Genomic DNA, 26,000 nt, shown 5'->3' on the forward strand with positions numbered 1-26,000 from the left:
GACCACCGGGAAGTATTAATATGGTTTTTCAAAGCTCTTGGTCCAAAGAAAATTTTTAAAAAGCCACAGTTTAAGTGCCTTACACTCGAAGCAAAGTGATTATTTTAAACTATGTATATCATCCTGCCATGCATATGATCTGGGCTTTAGAATGGACAAATAACTGAAATAGTTGAAAAATTATTAAATTTTTTAAAAAAAATCACCAAATTGGTGACATTTTCCCTCCTAGATGACAATTGTTAAAATCACTGTCTTATTCTCAGTTTTGGCAAATTTTTGTGACCCCAGATAACACAGTATTGGAGTAAGTTTAAAACTATTAAAAAATTTGACCTCAAACGCTTTTCATTTTCACAAAACTATGACTTTTCACCTTATTGATGTTTTGCGCCATTTTCAGAATTGACATAGAGAGCGATAGCTATAGATAGGCTAAATTTAACCTAACAGTTATGACAAACTGTTGCAAACCCATAGCAGTTACGTAAATAGCAAACTTTTCGCATAAAAGCATCATTTCATATGAAGACAGAACAGTCAGAGAACAGTCTTACACATAACATGCGCGCATCTTTGAAGGGAAGGTAGAAATGAACAATTCAAATTATAATACCTGGATTTATAAAAAGACAATAATCAAAACCTATTGCTAGACTTTTAAAATAAAACAGGGATTTGGTAAAAAGAAGTTTAGTTTAATGTCAAAACCCTTTTAAGTATGCTGGATGTCGATTCCGCGAATGATTTTAATGTCAATGCCATCATAGATGCCGACTTAGTGGCATAATTGAGTTGGCATCATTACTAATCATACTAATTATCAAATTATAGTGCAACATTCTAGTCTTTATGATCGATTTAATTTATTTTAGGTGCTAGCAATACGCCTTTCATTTGTAGGAGAACTAGGTTGGGAACTTCATATTCCTTTCAAGGATTGTGTCCCTCTTTATAAAATTTTGATGGCAAATGGCGAAAAATTTAGTCTGAAAAATGCTGGCTATCGAGCTATTGATTCTTTAAGTATAGAAAAAGGTATGTGAAAACGAAGTATATATTTTTTTTTAATATTTTACTGTATGTGCTATTTTGTTAAGTTTCTAGTCGTTTTTATTTATTTACTTATTAAATAAAACTTTTTGTTCAAAACAAGTAAAACAGGGCATGCACAATAATTATTTGAGATGAAAGTGTAACTTTAATTGATGTATGCCTGAAGACATGACTAGACGTACGTTTCATGGGATTCTGGATAAACTTTATTGCTAGCCCCTTCCCCGAGACATAAAAAATCCTAATTTAATGTTTTGTAAGATGTATTTAACACTTTGATTCTCGTGATATCTATTTTCATAAATGTAATAAAATCTTATAATTTCCACCTGTGTTATTAAAAACCTATTTTTGTTGAAAATTTTACTTGTTTTACTAGTTTATTATCTATTTTAAAAAGAAATTCTCAATTTTTTTAAATTATTATTTAACACTAGTCTTTTTGTGAGGAGTTTCAACCAGAATTGTCCCCGTTTATCACCCCTTGAGTACAGTATGAAGTTATTATAAAAAAAAGTAATGTTTAGAAGAATAACTTGAATTCTCAAATATGTGGATGGTTAACCATATAAAGTTTAAACAAATGGCACTAGCAATTAAAATTTGTAATAAAACTTTATTTTTACTTTTTAGTTTAAAAAATATCGCATCCTGTATAATGCACTGGTACTAATAATCTTTAAAATATGATTTGACCGGAATAGCCTGGTCGGTAGGGCGCTGGGCCCGTGTCCGAGATTTCGTAGATTCTAACCCCGCCGACCGAAGACTCCCCGTGTAGTAAAGGGTGACTGATGCATGTTAAATCTGTCAAGTCACAAAATCCTCCATGTTCCCATAACAAATCAATACCGCTGTGGGTACTGGATTGGAGATCGATCCTTCTCTGATCCAGATCAAAAATTACGATCTGTGGATGAATGAATGAGTCCGCCCTATAAACGGGTGTGACATGCGCGTGGCTGAAGATGAATTCTTGGCCATAAATGGCGCCACTGAAAGACATGAAGCCCACCCTATGCCTTAAATTTTCTCGGCTTCACCAAGCGGGCTTGCTAGTGTGGCAAGTGGCATTAGAAACAACAACAACAAAATATGATTTGTGCTATTTACCCTACAATTTGTCAGGCCATTTTAACGGAAGTATAAAAAACTGAAGATTACACTCACATTGTAACTCTATTTATGTCATTATATTAATTACCTTAAACTGGCTTATGGCTTCCGACCTTTTAAATAGAAATGAATCTTATAAATGGTCAAATTACATATAAATTCATATTTATATTACATATAAATACTATTTCATTGATAAAACTGCCTTGAATATCATGCCTGATCACCCTCTGTTTCATAAACATAACATTAGTGGAGTTTTCAAAATTCTGTTCGAATTTTAGAATCTTGTAATTGTTTACTCTCAGGTAACCATTAATGTTATTTTCCCATAATATTTGTATCTAATTAAAAAAAATATTTAATTAACAATTTGTAATATTTTATTTGTACTTTCTTTTAAACTTAAAATGGAGTGATTATTTGATGAGTATACTGTACTGAAAGAAGAAAAATTGCGGAATTTTCACCCACTTGAATTTTAAAAGTAATGAGATGTGGTATTGATTGTAGAATATTGTAATAACAGATGAAATAATAACAGATAATTTTGATAACAGATTTTTAAAAGCATTGAGAGGTGATAAAAACTTCTTTAACGGGTTTTACTGTACAGTGCGCAAAAAAAAACGGACCACCCTGAATAACTTTTGATCTATAGATCGGATCTTCATGTTTTAGGACTGAATCTTAATGGTTCAAGGGGGTGACTTAAAATATACTAATTAATAAGTACATATGATATGATGATATTTTAAATTACGAAATCATGTACAAAAAAGTATAAACATACCTTTCTTTCAACGGATTCGGATTTTCAGCCCCAAATTATAGGGAGTAGCCGCAATCCAGAAAATATGGTCCCAATTGTTTGATCAGGAGAGCGCTCCAAAGTTTGTACCCTTTAATGTCAATTTTACTTTTCGCGTACTTCGCTATATCTCGAGAACTTTTTAAGCGAATTGAAAAAATTTTACTCACAATTATAAAATTCGTTTATCCAAAAATAATTCCATACTAAAAGTAACTTAAGTAAATATTTATTATTTTATTTAAGAATGTTCTATAACATTTTAAATTGTAAGGTATAAATTTTTTTTGCATCATTTTAAAGAATGTAATTTTATATAACAAAATGCGAAATTTGAGCAAAATCGGTTCGAATAGTTCCTGAGAAATCGAATTTATTTTTTGCATGTAATTATCTTTCGATAAACGAATTTTATAATTGTGTTTAAAAAAATTTTTCAATTCGATTAAGAAATATAGCGAAATACACAAAAAGTGAAATTAACGTTAAAAGATCCAAACTTTGGAATGCTCTATTGACCAAACTATTGGGACCGTATTCCCCAGATTGCGGCTACCTCCTATATTTCGAGGGTCAGTAGAAATCTGAATTCGTTGAAAAAAAGGTATATTTATTCAGAGAACATACTTTTTTTATGTCGGATTTCGTGACTTAAAATATCGTCTGCACTTATTTTTTAGCATATTTGAGGTCACCCCCTCTAACCAATAAGAATGAGTCCTATCATTAGATTTAAAATGCGCGCATCTTTGAAGGGAAGGTAGANTATATTTTATTTTTTTTTTTTAATTTTTTATTATATTAACAAAATGTTCTTTTCTTTGTTATACAAGAGAGATAACGTTCTGTATTTGAACTGTTTTAAATCTCGTTAGCGAATAAAATTACTTCTCATTAATTTTTTTTTTTTTTTATTGAATCACACATTCTGACTATCTATAATTTGTTTCTCATGTGCAGTTGATTATTTTTCCAATGCAGTTGATTATTCGTTTCATTTTGACGCATTGACAAAATGTACTTTCTTGCATAGAACTACAGTAATTTGTACATTTTGTTACGAAAATGTTCTCTGGTATTATGGTGAAATTACAATAATGAGCGAGAAACAATTATGGTGGGCCAAGCCTCTTAGTAATAGTAAATATTATAATTAATACTTATAAATTAATATATTTACAAATGGAACATATTGCCCAAAATTGTTTTGGTTAATTGTGCTAAAAATCATATTCATAATATTAAAATCGATCATATCCGTAAGATTGATTGATTGAAGACAAGCCAAAAATTCACGTATGACGTCAGAATTGGAGTCGGGTGACATTTCCGATGTATCGTGATATGTCAACATTATATAGACATCGAGCTAACTGCATTTAAACATTATTCTAACGCTATATTTTAACCACTTTCTTTTACAATAAATATCGAATTTTCGGCAATATTTTGATTGTTCTCGATATGATACTTGTTATTATCAAATACGACATTATCAAGATTATCATCGAGAACGATAAATATTGCATACGATAATTCCACGATTATTATCAATACTTATAGTTTACAGAAATTAAATTATTGTGAATTTTGTTAAATTTCATTTGAGTAGCAAAAATATTGATTAATCATAATGTAAGTTTAATTACTTAAATTGCTAAGATATCGTAATTTATCAAAACGCTGATACTATTTAGACAATCACAATAAGAACGTATTCGCAAATAGTACGTATTAGAATAAATAGCGCATGTACGATATTTATCGAGTACGATATGATCGTGACCATTATCGATAACGATGAGTATCAATTTGAGAATATTATCGTTATTTATAATTAACCCATATGATATTATTGTGAGTGCTGATGAATTTCACTTAATCATCAAAAATATTATTAAATGAATAAAAAATTATGTAATCAGCTGAATTGGGTACTTGTACTTCAAGAAGAAGAAGATCCCAGATACCCACACATGTGATCCATGACGTCAAAGCCAGCTAATCGTTTTTTTTTTTTTTTTTTTTTTTTTTTTTTTTTTTAAATATTTGTCGTTGAACAGCCGACCCAATTTCTGGGTTTACGACTGCTAATGTTCAACTCCGTAGCCCTGTAATTTTAAACCCAATCCAGAAGACAAGGAAACTCCTGGATCAGTACTCCCAGCGGTATTAATTTGTTATGGGAACACAGATGACTTTGCGACTCGACAGATTTAACGTGCATCAGTCACCATTTACTACACGGGTAGTCGTCGGCCAGCGGGGATCGAACCCACGAACTCAGCTGATCGTTTTATATTTTATTTTATAACCGTTGTTGAACAGCCGATCCAATTTTATGGGTTTACGACTACTAATGTTCAACTCCGTAACCTTGTAATTTTGAACCCAATCCAGAAGACAAGGGGACTCCTGGATCGAGTATTGGGAGAAATTTGCCTTCGTGGAGGACTTTTTAATGGAGCTAACCCGCATTGGCGTTACATGGAGAGGAAGATCACGAGAACCTCCCACTCTTAGCCTGACGGCAAGAGGACTCTAACCCATGATCCGTCTACCACTGAGGATATTTCACGTCAGCATTGTGGTCGGTGCAAGCCAGTTGCGAAATTCGTATCGACTGGGATTCAAACCCGGATCGCCTCATTAGAAGGCGAACGCTCTATTCCCTGAGCCATCGCGGCTCCAGCTAGCTGATCGTTTTATATCTTATGTTATATCCGTTGTTGAACAGCCGACCCAATTTTGGATTTACGACTACTAATGTTCAACTACGTAGCCTTGTAATTTTGATCCCAATCCAGAAGACAAGGAAACTCGTGGATCAGTACCCCCAGAGGTTTTAATTTGTTATGGGAACATGGATGACTTTGCGACTCGACAAATTTAACGTGCGTCAGTCACCATTTACTACGCGGGGAGTCTTCGACTGGCAGGGATTGAACCCACGAACTCTTGGCAATGGGCCCAGTGCCCTACCAACCAGTCTATCCCGGCCCCCCAGCTGATAAGTAAAATGGCGTATTAAATTTTAGCTAAGTTTCTTTACGTAAGTTAGAATGTTAATTAGCGTGAAGTCTTTCTTCTCTACGTCTTTCACCTAACGTAGATTTTTTATTTGTTTACATATTTTATTGTAAACGTGATATGTTTCTGTTTTGCGTACCTGGCAACTTCGATGCATGATTATTTTGATTATGCTCTACTTAGCTTCATACCCCTCTTTGTGTTAAATAAGAAATAAATAGTGAAAGAATTAATATCCTTGTAAAAATATATTTTTGTAAGAATATTGAATGTGTCACTTTCACTTAAGAGAATTGATACTTGATTGGTTTGGCTTACTCGAAACAGAATGGAAAGAACAGTTGCTATCGTAAACAAATTTCAACAACCAATCAGGATCGAGATACCCACACTATGTCACTTGCAGGTATCCCATTGGTAAAATTTCACGTTTTCTTGTAAAATACCTTAGTTTCTAACGCTATATCGCGTTTTTAAATTTGGATATCGCCCAGCATAAATCGAAATTCGCTAAATATTGGGTTCTTTTGCTTGTGAAACTTTATTGACTAATCGGTCAATAATTAAAAAAATATATCTCTATGCATCATAAAAATTAATTATCGTTTTATGGAAATTAGCATTTCCATTGGATAGAAAAAACGCTATGATATGGACATAAATAAACAAAGAAAATCCAGATATCTTTGGTTTGTAAAAAGCTAAAGATAAATAAAAGTTGAAATAGTATTTATCAACAATATTTAATCTGCTATTATTGCATATCATATTTTGACTATAAATCAAAATAACGGATTAATTACCTCTTTATATTTAACTCATATATTTTTCTATAGACAACACTATAGTTAATTTTCTTTTTCTTAGGTTGTTTTTAATAAATAATAATTTAAGTCGTGTTGATTGGTTAGTTTACACGTTAGGTATTTATTAGAATTGTATTTTTACAGAAATAACTTAGTTAGAAAGTAATTATTTAAATTTATTTTTGATCCTTCTAAAATGGCTGTAGAATTTTTAAACATACTGCCATGCCAATTATTGATGACAGAGATTGCCTTTTTCGAGCAATAACATATATATGGAAGTAATTTTAATAATTCTGCTGCCTCTTATGCCGAGATGTCCCGAACTAATACAAATGGTGGTGGCTTGTGTGCTTTAATGAAAATGGCTAGCGGACAGATTTTAAATTGTATCGTGGTCATCTCTTGAAAATAGTTAAAATTTAAATCGAAGTACTTTTAGAACTGAAGGAGAAGTTGAAGAATTAGAATATTTAGATACAGTTGAGCTATGCATTCAGCTTGGTTGCCATAAAAGCGTATATGCTTTATTGAATTTACATAAGCAGGTTTACGTGCTCAATTTAGGCTTATAAACCTTTTTCAAGTTGAAGGACATATAGGACAATTTAAAGAAAGACATTACAAAAATACATCCAGGGTTACGGCGGGATTCGAATCCGCTACCTCCGTGTTTTGCACAGTGTTTGGCGGGTGTAACAGCTGGGCCAGGGAAGCCCCTCCTTATTTGTTGTTCACGACAATTTTGAAAAGGTGGCTAAGCTGGTTGCCAGAGGAGGCTAGTAATGTAATAATAATAAAAATAAATTTTATCCAAAACTGGGTGCAATCGACAATTGTAGTTAAGTAAATTTTTTAAAATTCTAAAGCAAAATTAAGAATTATCTTTTCGCAATAATGTTTAATAGTTGGGTGGTTGGAGAACGAAGCGCGTAAGTTTATATTAAGATTTCAACATTTGAATTGTATTTTAATCTTACATTTCTGGTTTACGGAACGTATAGTACATTTTCTGCATAAGTCTGATTACTTTTTGATCTTTGCGCAGGAAGGAAACGTATTTGCTTTTGATCCTGATCAACCCTTTGAATACATAATACCAGATTTAGAAACTGCTTCCATTGTTCTATTCGAAGATAACCTCTGTCTTACAGCTCACAGCTAAAAACAGTAACAATTGGGAAAAACAATTGCCCTGTTTATGTGTTAAACGTTCAGAAGAGGTTACTCAATGCAGTTTAAGAATTTTCTTTTTCTTCGCCTGGCCTTTGTTTTAGGCAATCGAGAGTGGCAATGAGAAATTCGTGAGAACGAACTCATCGACCTTCGGTCTGGGTTAAGAGAGCGATGGCCGTTTTTGCGGCAGGTGCCCCCTCGCTGCTCTGGAAGCAATCAGAAATGTGAAGAATTAGGGAAAATACTTCATATTTTTTTAAGACACTTTGACTGTGAAAATGAAAGAAGGTTGATGTTGTTATATTTTTTCCCACTCTGTAGTATTATTCGTGACTCACGAATATAATTTTTTTTTCCGTTTTCGCGATGAGCATTGGCTCACATACTGAAGCACTGCGAAAATGATCTCAATATTCTGTTATGAAAGAGTGATGTAATTTCGAGACTTAAATAGATATCTAAGAGTTTTCCTCAAAAAAAAATTTCTCAATGATGTGCCTCTTGTCAATCAAATTTTATTTTTGTAATTCAAATCTGTAAAGATTTCCTTTAGCGAAAAATAATGTCTGAAATAAATTTTTTGTCTGAAATTTTCTGGAAAATCGGTTTAATATTTTTGTTCTGGTTAATGGCGGGCACTTGGATCTATTTCCCATTGGCCTCAGAAATGCCAGAATTGCAACTCTCTTATCATTACCCAGTGAGCATCTATGGCTAAGCCACGGCGGTGGAGTAGCGTCGCCCACGTCATACAACCACTAACCCGTTTATAGGGCGAGTTACATTCACGCAGATGAAAGGACATACAGTAAGGACAGATAGTACAGAGAAGGAAAGAACATCTATGCCTTACCCGGGATTCGAACCCAGAACCTTTATGATGCAAGGGCAGTTCCCTAACCCCTACACAGGGTAGTGGGCAATCAGTTTAATATTAAACAACATACTGCGCAGTGGGGAAAATGATAAAGATGTCTATGCGTTAGGGCTACTAAAGGATCGGATTTCTCATTTATGATAACCCATGCAGAGCCTTTTTCTCCTTTGAAAGGTGTTGTTTAGTTGCCTATATTATGTTTCTATACTTATCCCTATGCTTTTACGGAACAGACAGACGTTTAAATTACTTTATTTTATAACCGTCGTTGAACAGCCTACCCAATTTTTATGGGTTTACGACTACTAATGTTTAACTTGTAATTTTAAACCTAATCCAGAAGACAAGGAAACTCCTGGATCGAGTTGTGGGAGAAATTGGTCTTCGTGGAGGACTTTTTGATGGAGCTAGCCCGCATTTGCGTTACATGGAGAGGAAGACCACGAGAACCTCCCACGGTTAGACTGACGGCAAGGGGACTCTAACCCATGATCCGTTTACCAATGAGGATATTTCACGTCAGCACTGTGATCGGTGCAAGCCGGATGCAGAATTCGTATCGACTGGGATTCGAACCCGGTTCGCTTCATTGGCGGGCGAACGCTCTATCCCCTGAGCCATCACGGCTTAGACGTTTAAATTATGTCAGTATTATATGTAACTTGTAATCGGTATCTAAATTTTCCCGAAATTAAATTCCTTATTATTGATTTTTTTTCTTCCTCACGTTTATTTATAATATACACGGACGTGCAAACACTGATCGCGGAAAATTTGTCACCATCGCAGAAAAAGTTTTATTGTTACTAAGGAAAAAAATAACAATAATAATAATCTACCTCTTCAAAGAAAGTTAGTTTTTTTCGAATTACCGAAAACAAAAGATGTGTTTTTCTGCTTTTCCTGCCAATGCAAACGTGATTTATAATCACGCATCGTGAAACCTATTTACGCGATTTAAAATCACACATCGTGTTTCGTATTTTCACGATTTTATATCAAATATCGTATTTCGTTTTCATGTGATTTAAAAGCCACTTTTATGATTCGTGTTCAAGTGACTTAAAAATTTTACATCAGAAATTCGTATTCACACGATTTTAAAATGAAACTTCGATTCGGATTCACGCAGTTTTAAAATCAAACATTCAGATTCGTATTCACGAGATTTTTTTTTTTTGCCAAATTCATGGTATGAATCAATATGGAGTTCTATAAAAAATTTTAAAAAATCAGTAATTTTCTAACAAATTTAGCCAAAGTGAAGTTTTGACGAAAGGATTGAAACTAATAGTTACAAGAGTAGTGCGAGCGGACAGTTTTTTAGTAATTTCGTATTCGCAGATAGTTTTTCGACATCCGATGGCTGAGTGGTAGCACCTCGCTCAGCCGTGCCACAGGTCCTGGGTTCGATCCTCGGGCCTGGAAAGGTTGACTCAGTCTTTCATCCCTTCAGTGGTTCGGTAAATGAGTACCAAGTATGCTTGGGAACTAAACACGAGAATCAAACGGGAATCATCTGGGATTTCCGCGTTCGGTTGACCACCTGACCGGAACATCTGCTCCTGCACCCCAGAGCCCACGGTCAAGAAAACCGAGATGGGCACAGTAGGCCTTGGCCCTCTATGGGCTGTCGTGCCACGGAGTTCAGTTTAGATAGTTTTTCATTTTATCTAACTCTGGTGAAGGCTGTAAATTGTTGATTTTAGCTAAATAGTAATTTGGTAATAATTTACTGTTAATCAATAGATAGCCTTTAAAATGGAGTATAAGGTTGAAACGCGAACCACTTATATGAACCACATTTTTTGTAATTTTGTATGTAAATTGGGCGAAGTGGACATACCAGATTTTCGAAGTACTTGAAAAGCAATGAAATAAGAATTGCATATTTTAATTGTTAGAATTCATATTTGATGTGATTTGAAGGGCAATTTATATACATTGTTGTCGAAGAATTATATTATACTTTCATACCTGTCAACTTTCATTCTTTCCGAGAATGGATTTTCCAAGTGGCAGTAAAAGAATTACTGATAAATAACTCAAATATATACTTATATTTTGATCAGGTTAAAATTCCCTATTGTAAAAGCTATTATGCTTTTATGTCTTTATTTTATTTTATAACAGTCGTTGAACAGCCGACCCAATTTTGGGTTTACGACTACTAATGTTCAACTCCGTAGCCTTGTAGTTTTGAACCGATCCAGAAGACAAGGAAACTCCTGGATCACTAACCCCCAGAGGTTTGATTTGTTATGGGAACGTGGAGTAATTTTGTGACTCGACAGATTTAACGTACATCAGTCACCATTTACTACAGGGAGAGTCTTCGGCCGGCGGGTATCGAACCCATGACCTCTTGGACATCCCTACTAACCAGGCTATCCCGGCCATATATATTTATTTTAGTTTATTTTATAACCGTCGTTGAACAGCCGACCCAATTTCATGGGTTTACGACTACTACTGTTCAACTCCGTAGCCTTGTGATTTTGAACCCAATCCAGAAGACGAAGGAACTCCTGGATCGAGTATTGGGAGAAATTTACCTTCGTGGAGGACTTTTTGATGGAGCTAATCCGCATTTGTGTTACATGGAGAGGAAGATCACGAGAACCTCCCACGGTTAGACTGACGGCTAGGGGACTCTAACCCATGATCCGTCTATCACTGAGGATATTTCACGTTAACACAGTGGTCGGTGCAAGCCGGATGCGGAATTCGTATCGACTGGGATTCGAACCCGGTTCACCTCATTGGAAGGCGAATGCTCTATCCCCTGAGCCATCGCGGCTCCTTATATATTTATTGTAATTATTTACATGTAGTGGTGGTCAAACTCATTTATAATTATTATTATAATTCAAAGAAATTAATGGAATATCATGAGTTTCACCACTTCAAATATGACAATAAAATCTTCCGGGAAAACCGGAAGAGTTGGCAGCTTTTTTCTTTATTTCTGACTGGCGGGTCGCTACTTCGGCTAACCAAATCGACCATAGTGACCATTTTGGACGTCCTTTTACATGTGAGGTATTTATTTATAGATGTTATTTACAGATTTCTTTACTATTACATGCTAACAGTATGGTTAACCTAAGTGATATGCTAAGGCCTACTACTACATTCATCATTAGGTTTGCAGGATTTTACTATTACCATCCATTTCTGTCAAAATTGTTCGATTTATTTATTTATTCTTGCGGCATGCTATCATCATCATTCATCACTCAATCTTATCAGAATGTTTGGAATTGTGGAATAAGCAATCCAAATAGAACCTGTCCATCTAGTAGGCGAGTTTGAACGTCCAGCAGCAGCCAATGACGATCGTGATATCCGGGATCGTCCACCTCTGGCCACAACGGACCTTCCAGCGAGTCACGTTGTCCCAATTCATCATCATTTTCTTCCTATTTTTATTATGCTTGCATTCCTACTTATCTCTTCATATCACTTCTTTTTTGTTTCCATATCTCTGGTAACTATATTCCTGTAATTGATACGCGCTAACTATTAGCTTACAATTCCTAAACAGCTCGATCTTTACGAAAGATAATTAGATTACACTTTAATTTTAGTTTCTATGTCGAGATGATAATCGTTCGTAAAGAATATTACATATACTAGTGCTATGTTAGCATGCCAACCAATCTTTAACCCTTTGACGTAGAATTTTTATTAATCACATATTTCATTCTTTTTTTTTAATTATTTTGTATTAATTTGGCTCCAAATAAATAAAAAATGTTAGATTTAGCATTTTAATAATTTATGGTCATGGTGTCTTTTTCTGCTTTAAAGGTAAAATCTTTCAAGCATGGCTCACTTGCAGACGATAATTTTCGAATGTACACTCATTTGCAGTTATTTAGATCTGAGAGAAACAGTTATTCATCATTGAAATTTCTTCAATTTACAAATTAACAAACTTTTCAATATGAATGAGAAGAAAATTTCTTACTACTCTTATTTTGGATTTTAGATTTTAATATAAATATAATTCCGATGATCTAGTAGATTTTATAATTAAAAAATATTAAAATATATTTTTGCTTATAATTAGAGCGTCGGAAGAAAAAAAAATATATCGGAGGGACGCTGGTGTCTAAAGGGTTAAAGATATTGTTGATTGACTTTAATGTTCAATTAAACTGATTGATAAGTATGAGTTTATATTTAGATTAATTGTCCTGTAGTCGCAGCGGAATGTTTAGATGTGATATGGTTCATATGGCCTAATCAAATAACTTCGCACATGAACTTTAAATTGATAGGTATGAGTTCATATTTAGATTAATTATAACCAATCTTTAGTCTAGCTGAAAGATTAGATGTGGTTGGTTGGTTGGTTCTAATGCCACTTGCCACACGGGCAAGCCTGCTTGGTGAAACCGAGCAAATTTAAGGCAGAGTGTGCGATTCTTGTTTTTCAGTGGCTCCATCTATGGCCAAGAATTCGACTTCTGCCACACCATACGTCACACCTCTTTATAAGGCGGACCCATTCATTCATCCACAGATCGTAATTTTCACCTGAATCAGAGAACGATCGATCTCCAATCCAGTACCCCCAGAGGTATTGATTAGTTATGGGAACATGGAGGACTTTGCGACTCGACAGAATTTTAACGTGCATCAGTCACCAACTTCACAGGGAGTCTTCCGCCGGCGGGGTTCGAACCCACGAACTCTCGGACATGCGCCCTACCGACTAGGCTATCCCGGTCTTTAGATGTGATATGGTCCATAAGTGACGAAAGATTATCAAATCCTTCAATAACTGTGCAGTTCATAATTAGGTTTTAATTAGAGCATTTTTGATTACCCCACCTCATCTGAAAATAACATTAAATTTTTATTTCTATTTATTTTATTATTTGCCTGATAAATAGTAGATTACAATTAAATGGTAATTATCGCTCTATAATTAGAAGAAAAGTTACCACCGTCGCCGCTGCTTAAGAAAATTTTTCCGCATACACATCCCACTAGCATAACGTAAAAATTATTCGATGCAAAAATAAAATTTTTTGCATATTTGTAGAGAACCCGTTTAAAGAACATATTAATATGAAAATGTTATCGATGCGTTCGTTAGTTTTTTGTGTTGTTTTATGTCAAAGTTAAAGTATAAAAAAAGGCGAACTTTAGTTTAGCTTAAAACTATTTTGCAGGAATAATTTTTTTTTTTTTTTTTTTTTTTTGCACCTACGTGCTTGTATGTCTGAAATAAGCCATCCGTATCACTTTGTTTAAATTTCGAATCAGTTGTGGAACAATTTAATAGTTGATATCTATATTAACGCTTACTTATGATTTTTTTTATTTGAAAAAATAAAAAAAGCTAATCGAATTGCAATAAAATTAAGTTTTTGCCGTCCCGTATCCTTATGACTAAGACCTTGATTTTTGAAAATATTTGGAAGAAAAAAAATTTTCAATAGTGTTTTGGGCCCGGTAGAAGGTGCTGCAGATTATTACAGCATCTGCAAAATTAATTTTCATCTCAGATTGTAAAATTTATAAGAAATAAGTAAAATAACTAAAGCTGGAATCTTTTATTTATTGAAAAGAATAATAATAAAAAAGTAAATATTAAGTGGGGGAATTGAATTGTCATTAAGTTCAGCAAATGGGAATGATTCCTTAGATCTGCTAAATTTTTTTAAAATATTAAAGAATTCGAAACTAATTTTTAAAAAAATTATTTTTTTTAGCTAAAGAAAGTTGATGATTTTCGCACATTCTAATTAATTTTCTCAATGCCGTGGCAGCTCAGGGGATAGAGTGTTCGTCTTTCCATGAGATGAACTGGGTTCGAATCTCAGCTATGGCTGATTGATACTAATCCCGCCCCCTGCTCACACCGACCACGGTGCCAGTGGCGTAGCGAGGGGTGGGCAAGGGGGGGCATCATGCCCCGGGCGCTACTCACAAAGGGGCGCCAAATGGTCCGCAAAACAAAAAATTGCTGGATAATTTTTTTTTATTAGAATTGATTTCTGGAAAATATATTTTAAATTATTGCCAGTGTAATATAATAAATGTTAATTCATAAATATTATTCATAATATTTAATATTTAATTCATATTAAATATTATATTCAATTCATATTAAATATAATTCAATATTTAATTCACGTCCTTGTCATCGCGCTCTGCTTAGAATAAAAATGAAATGTTATTAAATATTAAATGTTATATATAAGTTTAATGTCAGCATAAATTATATTGTATATTTCACTATGTTACTACCTTTCAAGTTCAAGGCATTCTTGGTAAGTAATAAATCAAATAAGATTACTTACTACATCTACTCGACGATTCTATTATTAAGTGAATAGAGTATGAAAAAATTTGTTAACAGAAAAATTTGTTGTTCTCATATTTGTCACCACAGATTCAAAATGAATTCATTCATCTTCTGGCATCTACAGTTCGAAATCAACTAATAAACGATATCAAAAGAAATAAATATTATGGACTTTTGTTTGATTCAACTCCTGATATCTCTCATCGAGAACAAATGTCCCAAGTCGCTAGGTATGTAGATGCTGATTTTATCAATAAAAAAGTTTCCATCAAAGAATCTTTTTTGAGTTTTATTGAAATACATGCTAAAGATGCAGCCTCGATCGAAAATACAATTTTAGAGAAATTAAATTACGATGAAATTTCATTAACAAACTGCAGATCACAATGTTACGATAATGCTGCCGTGATGGCAGGTCACACATCTGAAACGCGATGGAGCGCCAGAATACAAGCGGTTATCGTTATCATCTATGGGCTAGAGAATATAAAAGAACTAATAGAAAAATTAGCAGAGCACACTACCACTACAAGTGACAACAGAAGTGAAGCTACAATTCTGTTGCAAAATATACTAACCTTTAGTTTTATAACTTTAGTTCATTTCTGGTATGAAATCTTAAGAAGGATTGATCGTGTGCAGCTCAGATTACAAGATCCTAGAATGAATTTTAGAGAAGTGTTCCATGATCTTGAATCATTAGCGACTGAACTAGCCGAAATTTGAGACAAGCTCTGTAAAGAGGCAATAGAAAAAGCAGAGTCTCTTTGTGAAAAATGGGATATGGATACAACAATACGTGCCTGGAGAATTGGCTATGGTGGTCTTTCCGCAGAAAGTGAAATTTCTCGCGTTATGAAAAGCACTCTTGATCGTCTCCAACAAGAAATGTGTACACGATTAAGTGACCTTAATTTCAAATTTGGATTTCTACTAGACGTTGAAAATTTATTAAACAAGGATAATGTTGATAACGACCTTGAAAAAAAATTTTAAAAATCTGGGTGAATTTTATAATACAGATTTCAATGTAATAGAACTTTTTATCAAAATATGTGACAGCAAAATGTTACTCCGCAGTAGAAAAGAAATTAAACCTAAAACTCCATTAGAATTTCTTACTTTTATAATCAATCTCGAATGGAGAAGATGTTTTTCCAAATCTGAGAGCGGCATTTCAAATACTCCTGACTATCTCAGTATCAATTGCTAGCTGCGAACGTTCATTCAGCAAATTAAAATTAATTTTGACAGATCGCCTAAGTGACCTAGCATTTTTAAGTGTGGAAAGAGAAAAATTTTAAATGATCAATTTTGATGATATTATTGATACATTTGCTTCATCAAAAGCACGGAAAATTTAGACATAGTAATTAGTTTTATTAATGTATTATAATCATATGATTATTAAATATATGTATCTCCTTAGAGATAATAAATATTTACTTTTTTATTGTTTTAAAACTGCGTGTTTTTAAAATATTTCTTTATAAATATGTAAAATAAATAATAGGTATCTTTTGAACTAATTCTAGATGATCATATACATTTCAAAATCTAGTCTTGTTCTCTCAACTACATTTTTTGTCTCAAATTTAAAGCCTAGCTTGAGTGTATGACTTTATTTATTTTACTTTATTTATTTATTAATTTGCGAGTATATTTTACATATAATATCGAACATATGGTTTTCGAATGGGGGGGCGCTAAAAAGATATTGTGCCCCGGGCGCGAGTTAAGCTCGCTACGCCACTGCACGGTGCTGATATAAAAATTCCCTCAAGTCGTAGTCGGATCGTAGGTTAGATACCTCTTGCCGTCAGGCTAACCGTAGGAAGTTTTCATAGTTTTTCTTTCCGTGTAACGTAAATGCGTATTAGTTCCATCAGAAAATTCTCCACGAAGGCAAAATTTCTCCCAATACATGATCCAGGAGTTCCGTTGTCTTCTGGATTGGGTTCAAAATTGCAAGGCTACGGAGTTGAACATTAGTTGTCGTTAACCCGAAATTGGGTTGGCGTTTCAACGATGGTTATATAATTAAACTTTTCAAGTTAACTGGAATCGGATGCCTGCAAACGACGTCACACGTGGTAAAACGAGGCATCTGTTTATACTACGATTCAGCAACAATTCAGCTCGACGTAATCGCTTGACGTCACTTGCAGGTATCCAATTAAAAAGAAACCGAAAATTGATTCAGCGTAATAATAAACCGAGCTTAATAGCTGTAACGTTTACTCGCCATGCTCAAACACGTGATTAGGCACTGCTATGTGATTTCAGCGGTGTTCCTCTTCTCGAGTTGCAAGTACCCAATTATAAGTAAAAAAAATAAATAAATACAGTTTATTTTATTCATTTCTGAAAATTTATAATTACCGAGTATTAGAAATAATTCCATTTTGTGTAAAGTTTATTGTTTTAAAGTTCAAACTAAATTACACAAGTTTGTGCGTCATTTTTAGCTACGCAAATTTTGCTATATGTCCATGTCCATGGTGGATTAAGCGTATGGTGGATATGTCCGTGGTGGATTAAGCGTAATGTAACAGTAATAGCTTCTTTCCTGTCTCCGTTGAGATCGCAGACAAATTTGAGCTACTGAGCTGCCAAGTGACTAATTAAATTCAAAGTAATTCCAAACTAAGTAATTCCGTGAATATGCAGAGGATGACAATTCTAAACACTACTTACTTAATTAGTAGAAACAAAACAAAAACAATATTTTATATAAAGTAAACTTATTAAAGTGAGATGATACAACATCCCGATGTTGATATAGTAGCTATCAAAAAACCAATCTGAATGGAAATTGAAGTTGTAATTATAAGAAAGAGGCAGGTTACATTAACTAACGACTATTGATCTATTAACTTTAACAACAATGACACATCCATACCATGAATTCAAGAATATAGTTGCTGTTGCTCCAACTCTGCCATAATAGATGCTTGCAAGAAAAAAAAGCTGTTTTGCTACTTATAATTTAATAAAATCTAGAAAGTGAGCTCTACTTGGGGATGAGCATTCGGATTATCTGTGCAGATCGTCATCTGAAAGACTCCTCTTTTTTGAGATCATGAATAAATTGAGATGAGAATTTTGAATTACTAGTAAAATTTTAAGAAAAAAAGGCATACAAAATAAATTCAATATATTTTCTGAAAATGCTTCTTTTTTTAGAAACTTTGATTTAAGTAACTTATCTCTCTCAACCAAAAAATGGCTATGAGTGAGCAGGGGTTAGAGCTTCCTAGTATTGTAAAAAAAATGGAAATAATGTGGATTAATGTTTTTGGTTAAATATTTGATCGATAATTTTAAAATATGCATAGTTTAAAACTTTGAATGTAATACGTTATTAAAATGTTGCAAATGTAATCTCTGTTTTGAAGTTGATTCCTCAAAGACTAATAGAACAGTGAAGTTACTCTTTAAAAAATTCATTTTAGATTACACTGTCCACCTCTGACGTCACTTTCTTACTCACATTTTCTCTCTTTTTTATCTCTTGTCGTTTGTATCTTTAATTATTAGTATGAGACATTTGATCATCCTATAAACAGGTGGCAGCGTTTATTTTCATCAGCTCAATAATTCTCATCCTGCTTTGCCACAAACATCCCCCACGAGACAGTTATCACCCTCCTGTCTTTCTACCACTAAAAATAAATATGAGAGAGAAGAAAGAAAAAAAATATATATACGACTGGGTCAGAGGTGATGTGCGACCGGCACTAAGGTCACGGTCTCACTCTGAGAGAGGGTTGGTGCAGCGCCCCAACTAAGTGTTGCGAAAACCCGCCGTCTTCCCACCAGAGAATCTATTCTTTTGCTCGCTCCACACTCGTTTGGAATACTAAAATGTCATTGCGGAATAAGATCTCTTGAGTATGATGAAAAAGTTCATTCGGTACAGCTACAATCTCGTGTAATCGTCAATCGTGGTGTCTGAAACAAATTGTGTGTTTATCTTTATTTATTTATTTATATGTATATACAAACAAAAACAACTGCAGTTAGAAATGAAGTTAACATTTAACATACCATAATCGGTCAAAAGACCGGTTATTGTGTTGCCAGGGTGCGTAGCGTTTTTAAAAAGTGCTTAAAGGTGCTTATTTTCGTTTTTTAAAAGCCCTTAAAGGTGCTTTTTTTCATTGGGCGTTTTTAAAAAGTGCTTAATTTTCCCTTCTTCAATATGAGATTTTCTCTTAACCATGTTTATTTTCGCTTCGAATTATGCAAAAAGACAGTCCATATTGTTCTATTCAACGTTTTCAAAATTAATTTAACCCCAATCTATTTCGGCATATGTCAGTCCGTAACGTATGAAAACGCCATTCGTTTTACATTATTCAAAATTTCAAAACAATGCCAAAAGGTTTTTTTTTTTTTTTTTTTTTTTTTTTTTTTTTTTTATGACGGTTAAAACAAAATAAAACCGTCAATTGTCAAAAACTTTCCAACCCTGCCTAATTATGATATTTAAAGTGCTTGAAAATATTTTTTGAGTGCTTAAAAGGTGCTTACTTTTTTTTTTTTTTTTGAATAATTTGGCTGGCTACGAACCCTGTTGCTATATTATTAACGAGCCTCTTTTGGATCACTGGGTTCAAATTACTGGACATAGAATATTATTATACAGACTCATGTGTCTCTTAATATCATTAAAAGGGGTCACGTTCATTTCATCGACAGGCTGTTTCCGACCATCACTTCATTGACGGATCGTTTGATCGAATAGGTCATTTTGTCGACAATGTCATTTCTTCGATAGACCCGTTTCGTCGACAGGGCCGTAACGCAAAAGCAATTTCAATAACTATTGTGAATGATTCTCGATAAAGCAAGTAAATGATGGGAGAAAATAGCGTGAGAAAAAAGACAGTGTGTAATGAATCAGTGAGATATTGATACCACTTCGTCGATTTGATCATTTTACGGACAAGGTTACTTCGTAAACCTTGGTGGCAAAAATTCTCTCTCGATAAAAAGAAAATTATTCTTATATAACGTTCTGCCACAATAAATAATTCGTATTAATACAGTTTAAAAATCTTGTCAAAAAAAGGCAACAAACTCTTACAATGATAACTATAGAAGTGATTACAAAGAATTTAATCAGAAATACACAAATCGTTTAGATAGTTTGCTAGTAAAATTACTCCTTATTTATTAATTCTTATTTTATTACAAGTTTTATATTCCCATGTTTAAATATTTTTTTTTTTTTAAGTACAGTTGAGTTTTTTTCCTCCATTATGCAACAAAAATTACATTATGCAAGGATGTCCATTATGCAACAAAAAACTTGTTCTCGCATTTCCAGTTTTTATTTATTTATTTATTTAATTATTTATTTATAACACTTTAATATTTTATAGTTTTATTTTATCTTATTTGTTCCCCAAACATTAATAAATTATAAAATAAAGACATCATCAATGTAGTGAAAAAAAAATTTAAATTTATTTTTTCATTTTTAATCTACTGAACAAACTTGGTTTTTTTTTAAATATATGTACATTTTTAATTTCATATTTTTTACATTTTAGTTTCGTGTCTTTTGGCTTTTTCAGGGCGGAAAATAATCAAAATTTTAATTAGCGATAAACTCTGCTTATAAGCGTTTGAAAATTGTGCTGTCCATCCTGTTTAGAAAACCAGTTAAAATTTGAGCACTTTAACTAGTCAAGAAGTGGTCGAAATTTTAATTACAAGATTTTTCTTTTCTTTTTTTTGTAGAGTAATAGTTACTTATTTTTGCGTTCAAATTCCAGATTTGATTTTCTGTTAAATAAAATGTGTCTAATATAAATCCTTCAAATAAAAAGGAATTAATTCATTATTTATTTATTATTATTATTATTTTGAAAATTCACTGTTCGTAGAAAAAAAAATACTTTTCTGAAGAATAATGATTTTATGACAGTTTTTCCTTCTTTGCCAAAATAGAGAATTTTTGATTGATAAAATATCAGAAATATTCCATTTATCTACTCTAATCCCATGAAAACACTCCCTTATATGTTTTGAAGCTTATTATTTAAATTTACTCACAAGATACCACGTGAAACAGTTTATTTATGCGTATATAATTATTTAAGACCTATGGTTATTTTCATTGCTATGGGAATTACGCTGAAGCTTATGGTTTTGCTAAAGTGTAATTAAAAATGTTCAAAATTTTTACATCGAAAAATTTAGCTTTTTCCCCCTGAAATAGTCTCTTAATTTTCGTTGTAATATCTTTGTATTGCTTTCAATTCTCGCAATATCATATTTTATTAATTTGATTTGATATTAATTGTTAGTGTTACAGAATGGGCTGTTGACAATGATCAGGATATCATGTTTAGTAATGATCTGAAGACAATACTTACAATACAATATTACTAAGAACAATATAATATTTACAAAAGAATACGATTTAAGAATGTTCAACTTAAGTTTCTCAAAACTAAGAATCAGTGACATCTCTTATTCAAGAAACTTCTTATTCGAGAATTTTTAATCAACATATTATATTTAAAAATCAGTATGATTTGGAATTTAATGACATTTGCGTGTTTAGTTCCGATAAAACCTCTGTATAATTCAACTTTTTATCATAAAAATATGTATTTTTCAAAAAGAATTAATTATATAAAATTAATTAAATTAACTAAGAAATTAATTTTAAAAAAATTAATGAAATAAAAAATTATTTGCATAACATTTTTTTAAAAAAATGAAGTAGGGAAATGTGAATTTGATTTTAGACGTTTCCTAAATTTTTTGATCTGGTGGATATAATACTTATCACCTAAACAAAATATTTCAATACTTTTACATATGATTGTATGTATTACTGCTGGCCGTTTTGAATTAATTCATTGTTAAAATTGTTTATTGTCTATTGAACCTTATGAGATTATTCTCTATGAGATTAAACTGTAAACGAATGTATTTACCTAGGCTGTTATCCTTTAATAGGAGCTATGAATCTACAACATAACAGAAAAGTTGAAAACATTAATAAAATTCTAATGAAAATCATGGATAAAGTGAGCGATAAGTTGCCAATGGTAGCGAATGTTGGCGAGAAGTCATTGCCTTACCCTATTTTCCGGTGGGGTTCTCCTTTCCCCTTGGCATTTGGATTTTGGGTACGGTTGGCTGGTCCTTCACTTTCCTTGCACCTTTTCCCACAGAGTAAAAGTACTTCATTCATAGGCCTCTGTCGCCCTTGCCCTCCTATCCCCCCTCCGGAAGGAAAGAGGCCCTTAATTGTTCCACGGGGTGTGGTTAGAAGATTCCCTCACCCCTTCTTTCTTTTTTTCTTTTAATCTCATATGGGTTATGTGTAGTGGAAAAAGGGTTAGGCTAATACGATATTGAATAGAAAGATTGTAGGACATACTGTTTATTCAATTGCGATGCTTATAAAAATTTCATAACTCGCCAATTATTTTTTTCTCTAAATTGTTGGCCTTATTTAATGTGCATTAATAAATAACTTATTTTATGTTTTATTTATAATTCATTTTTATTATAGTGAATGCATTAATCCTTTGACGCAGACGACACCAGTGTGCCATTTTTATATTTTTTTTCTGACTCTAATTACAGCATGGTGCGTAGCGTTTTTAAAAAGTACTTAAAGGTGCTTATTTTTGATTTACGTGTATTTATCCTTAAAAATGCTTTTTTTATTCGGGGTTTGTAAAATGTGCTTAATTTTCTACCTTTTAAAATGAGATTATTTCTTTGTCAAGTCGATTGTCGTCATAAATTACAAAAATGTTCACAATTTTCTCTGCAATATTTATCAGAATTATGTTTTTATCATGATCATGTAAAGTTTCTGAATTTTATGATTATAAAATAAAGAACTTTAAACCATAGAAAAAAAATTATTTTTATTACTGTATAGATCCTAATTACGATTTTTTTTTGGAAAGTGATTAAAAATATTTCTTGAGTGCTTAAAAGGTGCTTATTTTTTGTTGAAAAATCTGGCTACGCACCCTGTAAAAGCAAAAATATATTTAGGATTTTTTTTTTATTATGAAAAGCAGTCTAATAGTTCCTAACAACATTTGTTAGATATAATTGGATTTATATTTATTCTAAAATATAAAATTCAAAAAAAGTAGTTTGAATTTTTTTTCGTGCATATTCAAAAATGTGTCAATAATTGATTTTGTAAATTAAGGAAATTTCAATGACGAATAACTGTTTCTCTTAGATCTAAATAAGTGCAAATTTGAAAATTATTATTTAGAGAACAGCCGTGTTTGAAAGATTTGACCTTTAACGCAGAAAAAGACGCTGGTGCTTTATGATGTATTTCATAACCATGAATTATTAAAATGCTAATTATAGTATTTTTCTCTAATTTTGTCCTAAATCAATACAAAAAAAAAAATGAAAAAAGTATGAAAAATGTGTTTAATGAAAATTCTGTGTCAAAAGGTAAACATTGACTTCGAATAAATTAGTAATATATTCAATTGTGTAGTGCATTTACTTACGTACGTAATTTAAAATGTGTATAAAAAAGAAAAAATGTTTTTTCTTATTATTTGTGATAATAAAAATCTAAAAAGTATAGAGTGCCAATGCGTCTGTGCATTGTAAATTAAGAATAAGAGGACGCTATACACAGTAAGAAAAATTTCATGACGAATTCTGTTTCACCTTCATTGAAAAGTTAAAGTATGGAAGAAAATAAGCTCAGGTAAACCCAAGTTACAAATGCTGAATTTTTTGTTTCTTTTTTTTTTTTTTTTTTTTTTTTTTTTTTTTTTTTTTTTTTTTTTTTTTTCTGGCCAGGGGACACCCCATTGTGAGCCAGGGGAATCATGGAAGTTAAGACTCCACAATTTCGTAACCAACAGCATAATTGTGCTCAGCATTGCGCACTGTCCACCTTAACTTCCTGGACAAGCTGGTACACTTTTTTAAATTTTATAACCGGTGTCCGTAGCTCTTGTAGTTGTGAACCCAATTCAGAAAACAAGAGAACTCCTGAAATTTGTACAAACTAGCCTTCGTGGAGGACTTTTTGATGAAACTAAACTGCATTTGCGTTACATGGGGAGGAAAACCACAGACACTTCCCATGGTTAGCCTGATGGCAAGGGGATTATTAACTCATGATCCGTCTACTACTGAGGATATTTTACGTCAGCACTGTGACCTTTGCAAGTAAAGAGCAGAAGAAATCGTATCAGCCAGATTCGAACCTGGGTCATTTTGTTGGAACTCACTGTCCCCTGAGCTACCGCGACTAAAGCTGATGCACATTGAGCTAAAGTTGGGCACCGAACACCATTCTTTTACAATAACTCAGTTCCTTAATCACTGAGCAATCGCGGCAATTCAAAGCAATTTAAAATTGTTGTAGAGAAACAAGAAAATTCTTGTAAATAACAATTCGAAACAATCTCGTCAAGTGCTCAAGCACCCATTTTTATAAACTAAAATTGAAAGTTTTCTTTAAAAAAAAAAAAAAAAAAAAAACTAATTCATGTAACTAAAAAGTGTTTGCTAAAAATAAATTTTAAAAACCTTAAACAATCTCAGCAAGTGCTTTCACGATTTTTTTTTAAATTAAATTAAAATGTTTCCGTTTAAAAATTAAGAATATTTGCTAAAAGCAAAATTTTAAAAAACATTTTTATTTAGATTTAATATTTTGAACTCCTGTGTTGCTTAAAAATATATTCAGTTTTCGAATTTTGCATTACAAAAGTTGAAACTTTAAAGTAACTGATTATTATCATTATCTTTTATTTGTTTTGTCTAGGGTGCGGGATAATTACTGATCGGATATCATCAAAAGAAAAATTTAATCTTTAATGAACAAATGAAAGTGTCCCGTGGGAAAAATCTACGGAAGAGTATCCGTTATCAAAACACTACTTCCAATTCCAGCTTTGTAAATTTACACATAGATGTTTACAAATCGTATCCTTTTCCGTAAAATTTACAGCGAATATCCGGTGAAAAACGTTGTAATTTATCTTTTCAAATAAAATAGAAAAGCACACGGGTTGGTTTATTAACTCTTTGCCGCCAAAAGGAATAAATGTGCTTCTATATGTTTTTAAAAATAATAAAAATTAAAATTCATGTAATATAACTAATATGTATATTAATTTAAAATTATAGTGTTTTTCTTTCCATCCTGAAAATTCAATATTTATAAATATCAGTAATGGTTTGTTTCAGAGGTGTCGTGTAAATATAGAGAAGAAAGTACAAGGGAGGGGGGCATGTGCCCCTCTAATCGGATAGAATAGCTAACTTTTTCGTTGAAAAATAGTACTTCTTTATTACTAAAGGAGTATATTCCCCTATTATGCCTCTTCGTCGGTCTCACAGGTAAAAATTCTACCCCCAAATCAGGTTTTTCTCTCCCATAGTTTTAAAGAAAACAATGGTCAAGGAATATTTTCCGATAACTTTAAAGAAAATTATAGACTAATTTTTCCGTAGTTCTAGAGGGAGAAAGATATAAAAATAAGACTATTTTTTGAAACTTGATAACTCAGAAGCAATTCGACCAATCTCGTTTAATATTTATTTTTTTTCATCATTTAAAATTACCTAGTTTAAAATAATGTACAGTCCGCAAAAAAAAAAACGAATCACCCTGAATAACTTTCGTTCTAATGATCGGATTTTCACGAACTAAGTGTCAATCTTAATGGTTCCTGGGGGTGACCTCAAATATGCTAATTAATTAGTGCTAACTATTAATTAAGTTACGAAATCAGACACAAAAACGTACTTTCTCTGAATAAACAT

The 26,000-nt window shown here is 32.5% G+C and overlaps 1 protein-coding gene across 5 annotated transcripts in view; it reads left to right on the forward strand.

The window, feature by feature from the left end:
- Window positions 1-26,000, forward strand: part of LOC107449896 (Sarcosine dehydrogenase) — a 73,575-nt gene that overhangs the window by 24,312 nt on the left and 23,263 nt on the right. For all 5 annotated transcript variants that reach the window (XM_043043673.2, XM_043043674.2, XM_016065566.4 and 2 more), the window contains exon 17: window positions 876-1,038. In XM_043043673.2, coding sequence (XP_042899607.1) covers window positions 876-1,038 — 163 coding nt within the window. The remainder of the gene's footprint in view (window positions 1-875; window positions 1,039-26,000) is intronic.

The sequence above is a fragment of the Parasteatoda tepidariorum genome, chromosome 8, assembly GCF_043381705.1.
Source record: "Parasteatoda tepidariorum isolate YZ-2023 chromosome 8, CAS_Ptep_4.0, whole genome shotgun sequence".
In the NCBI taxonomy this organism is placed as follows: Eukaryota; Metazoa; Arthropoda; class Arachnida; order Araneae; family Theridiidae; genus Parasteatoda; species Parasteatoda tepidariorum.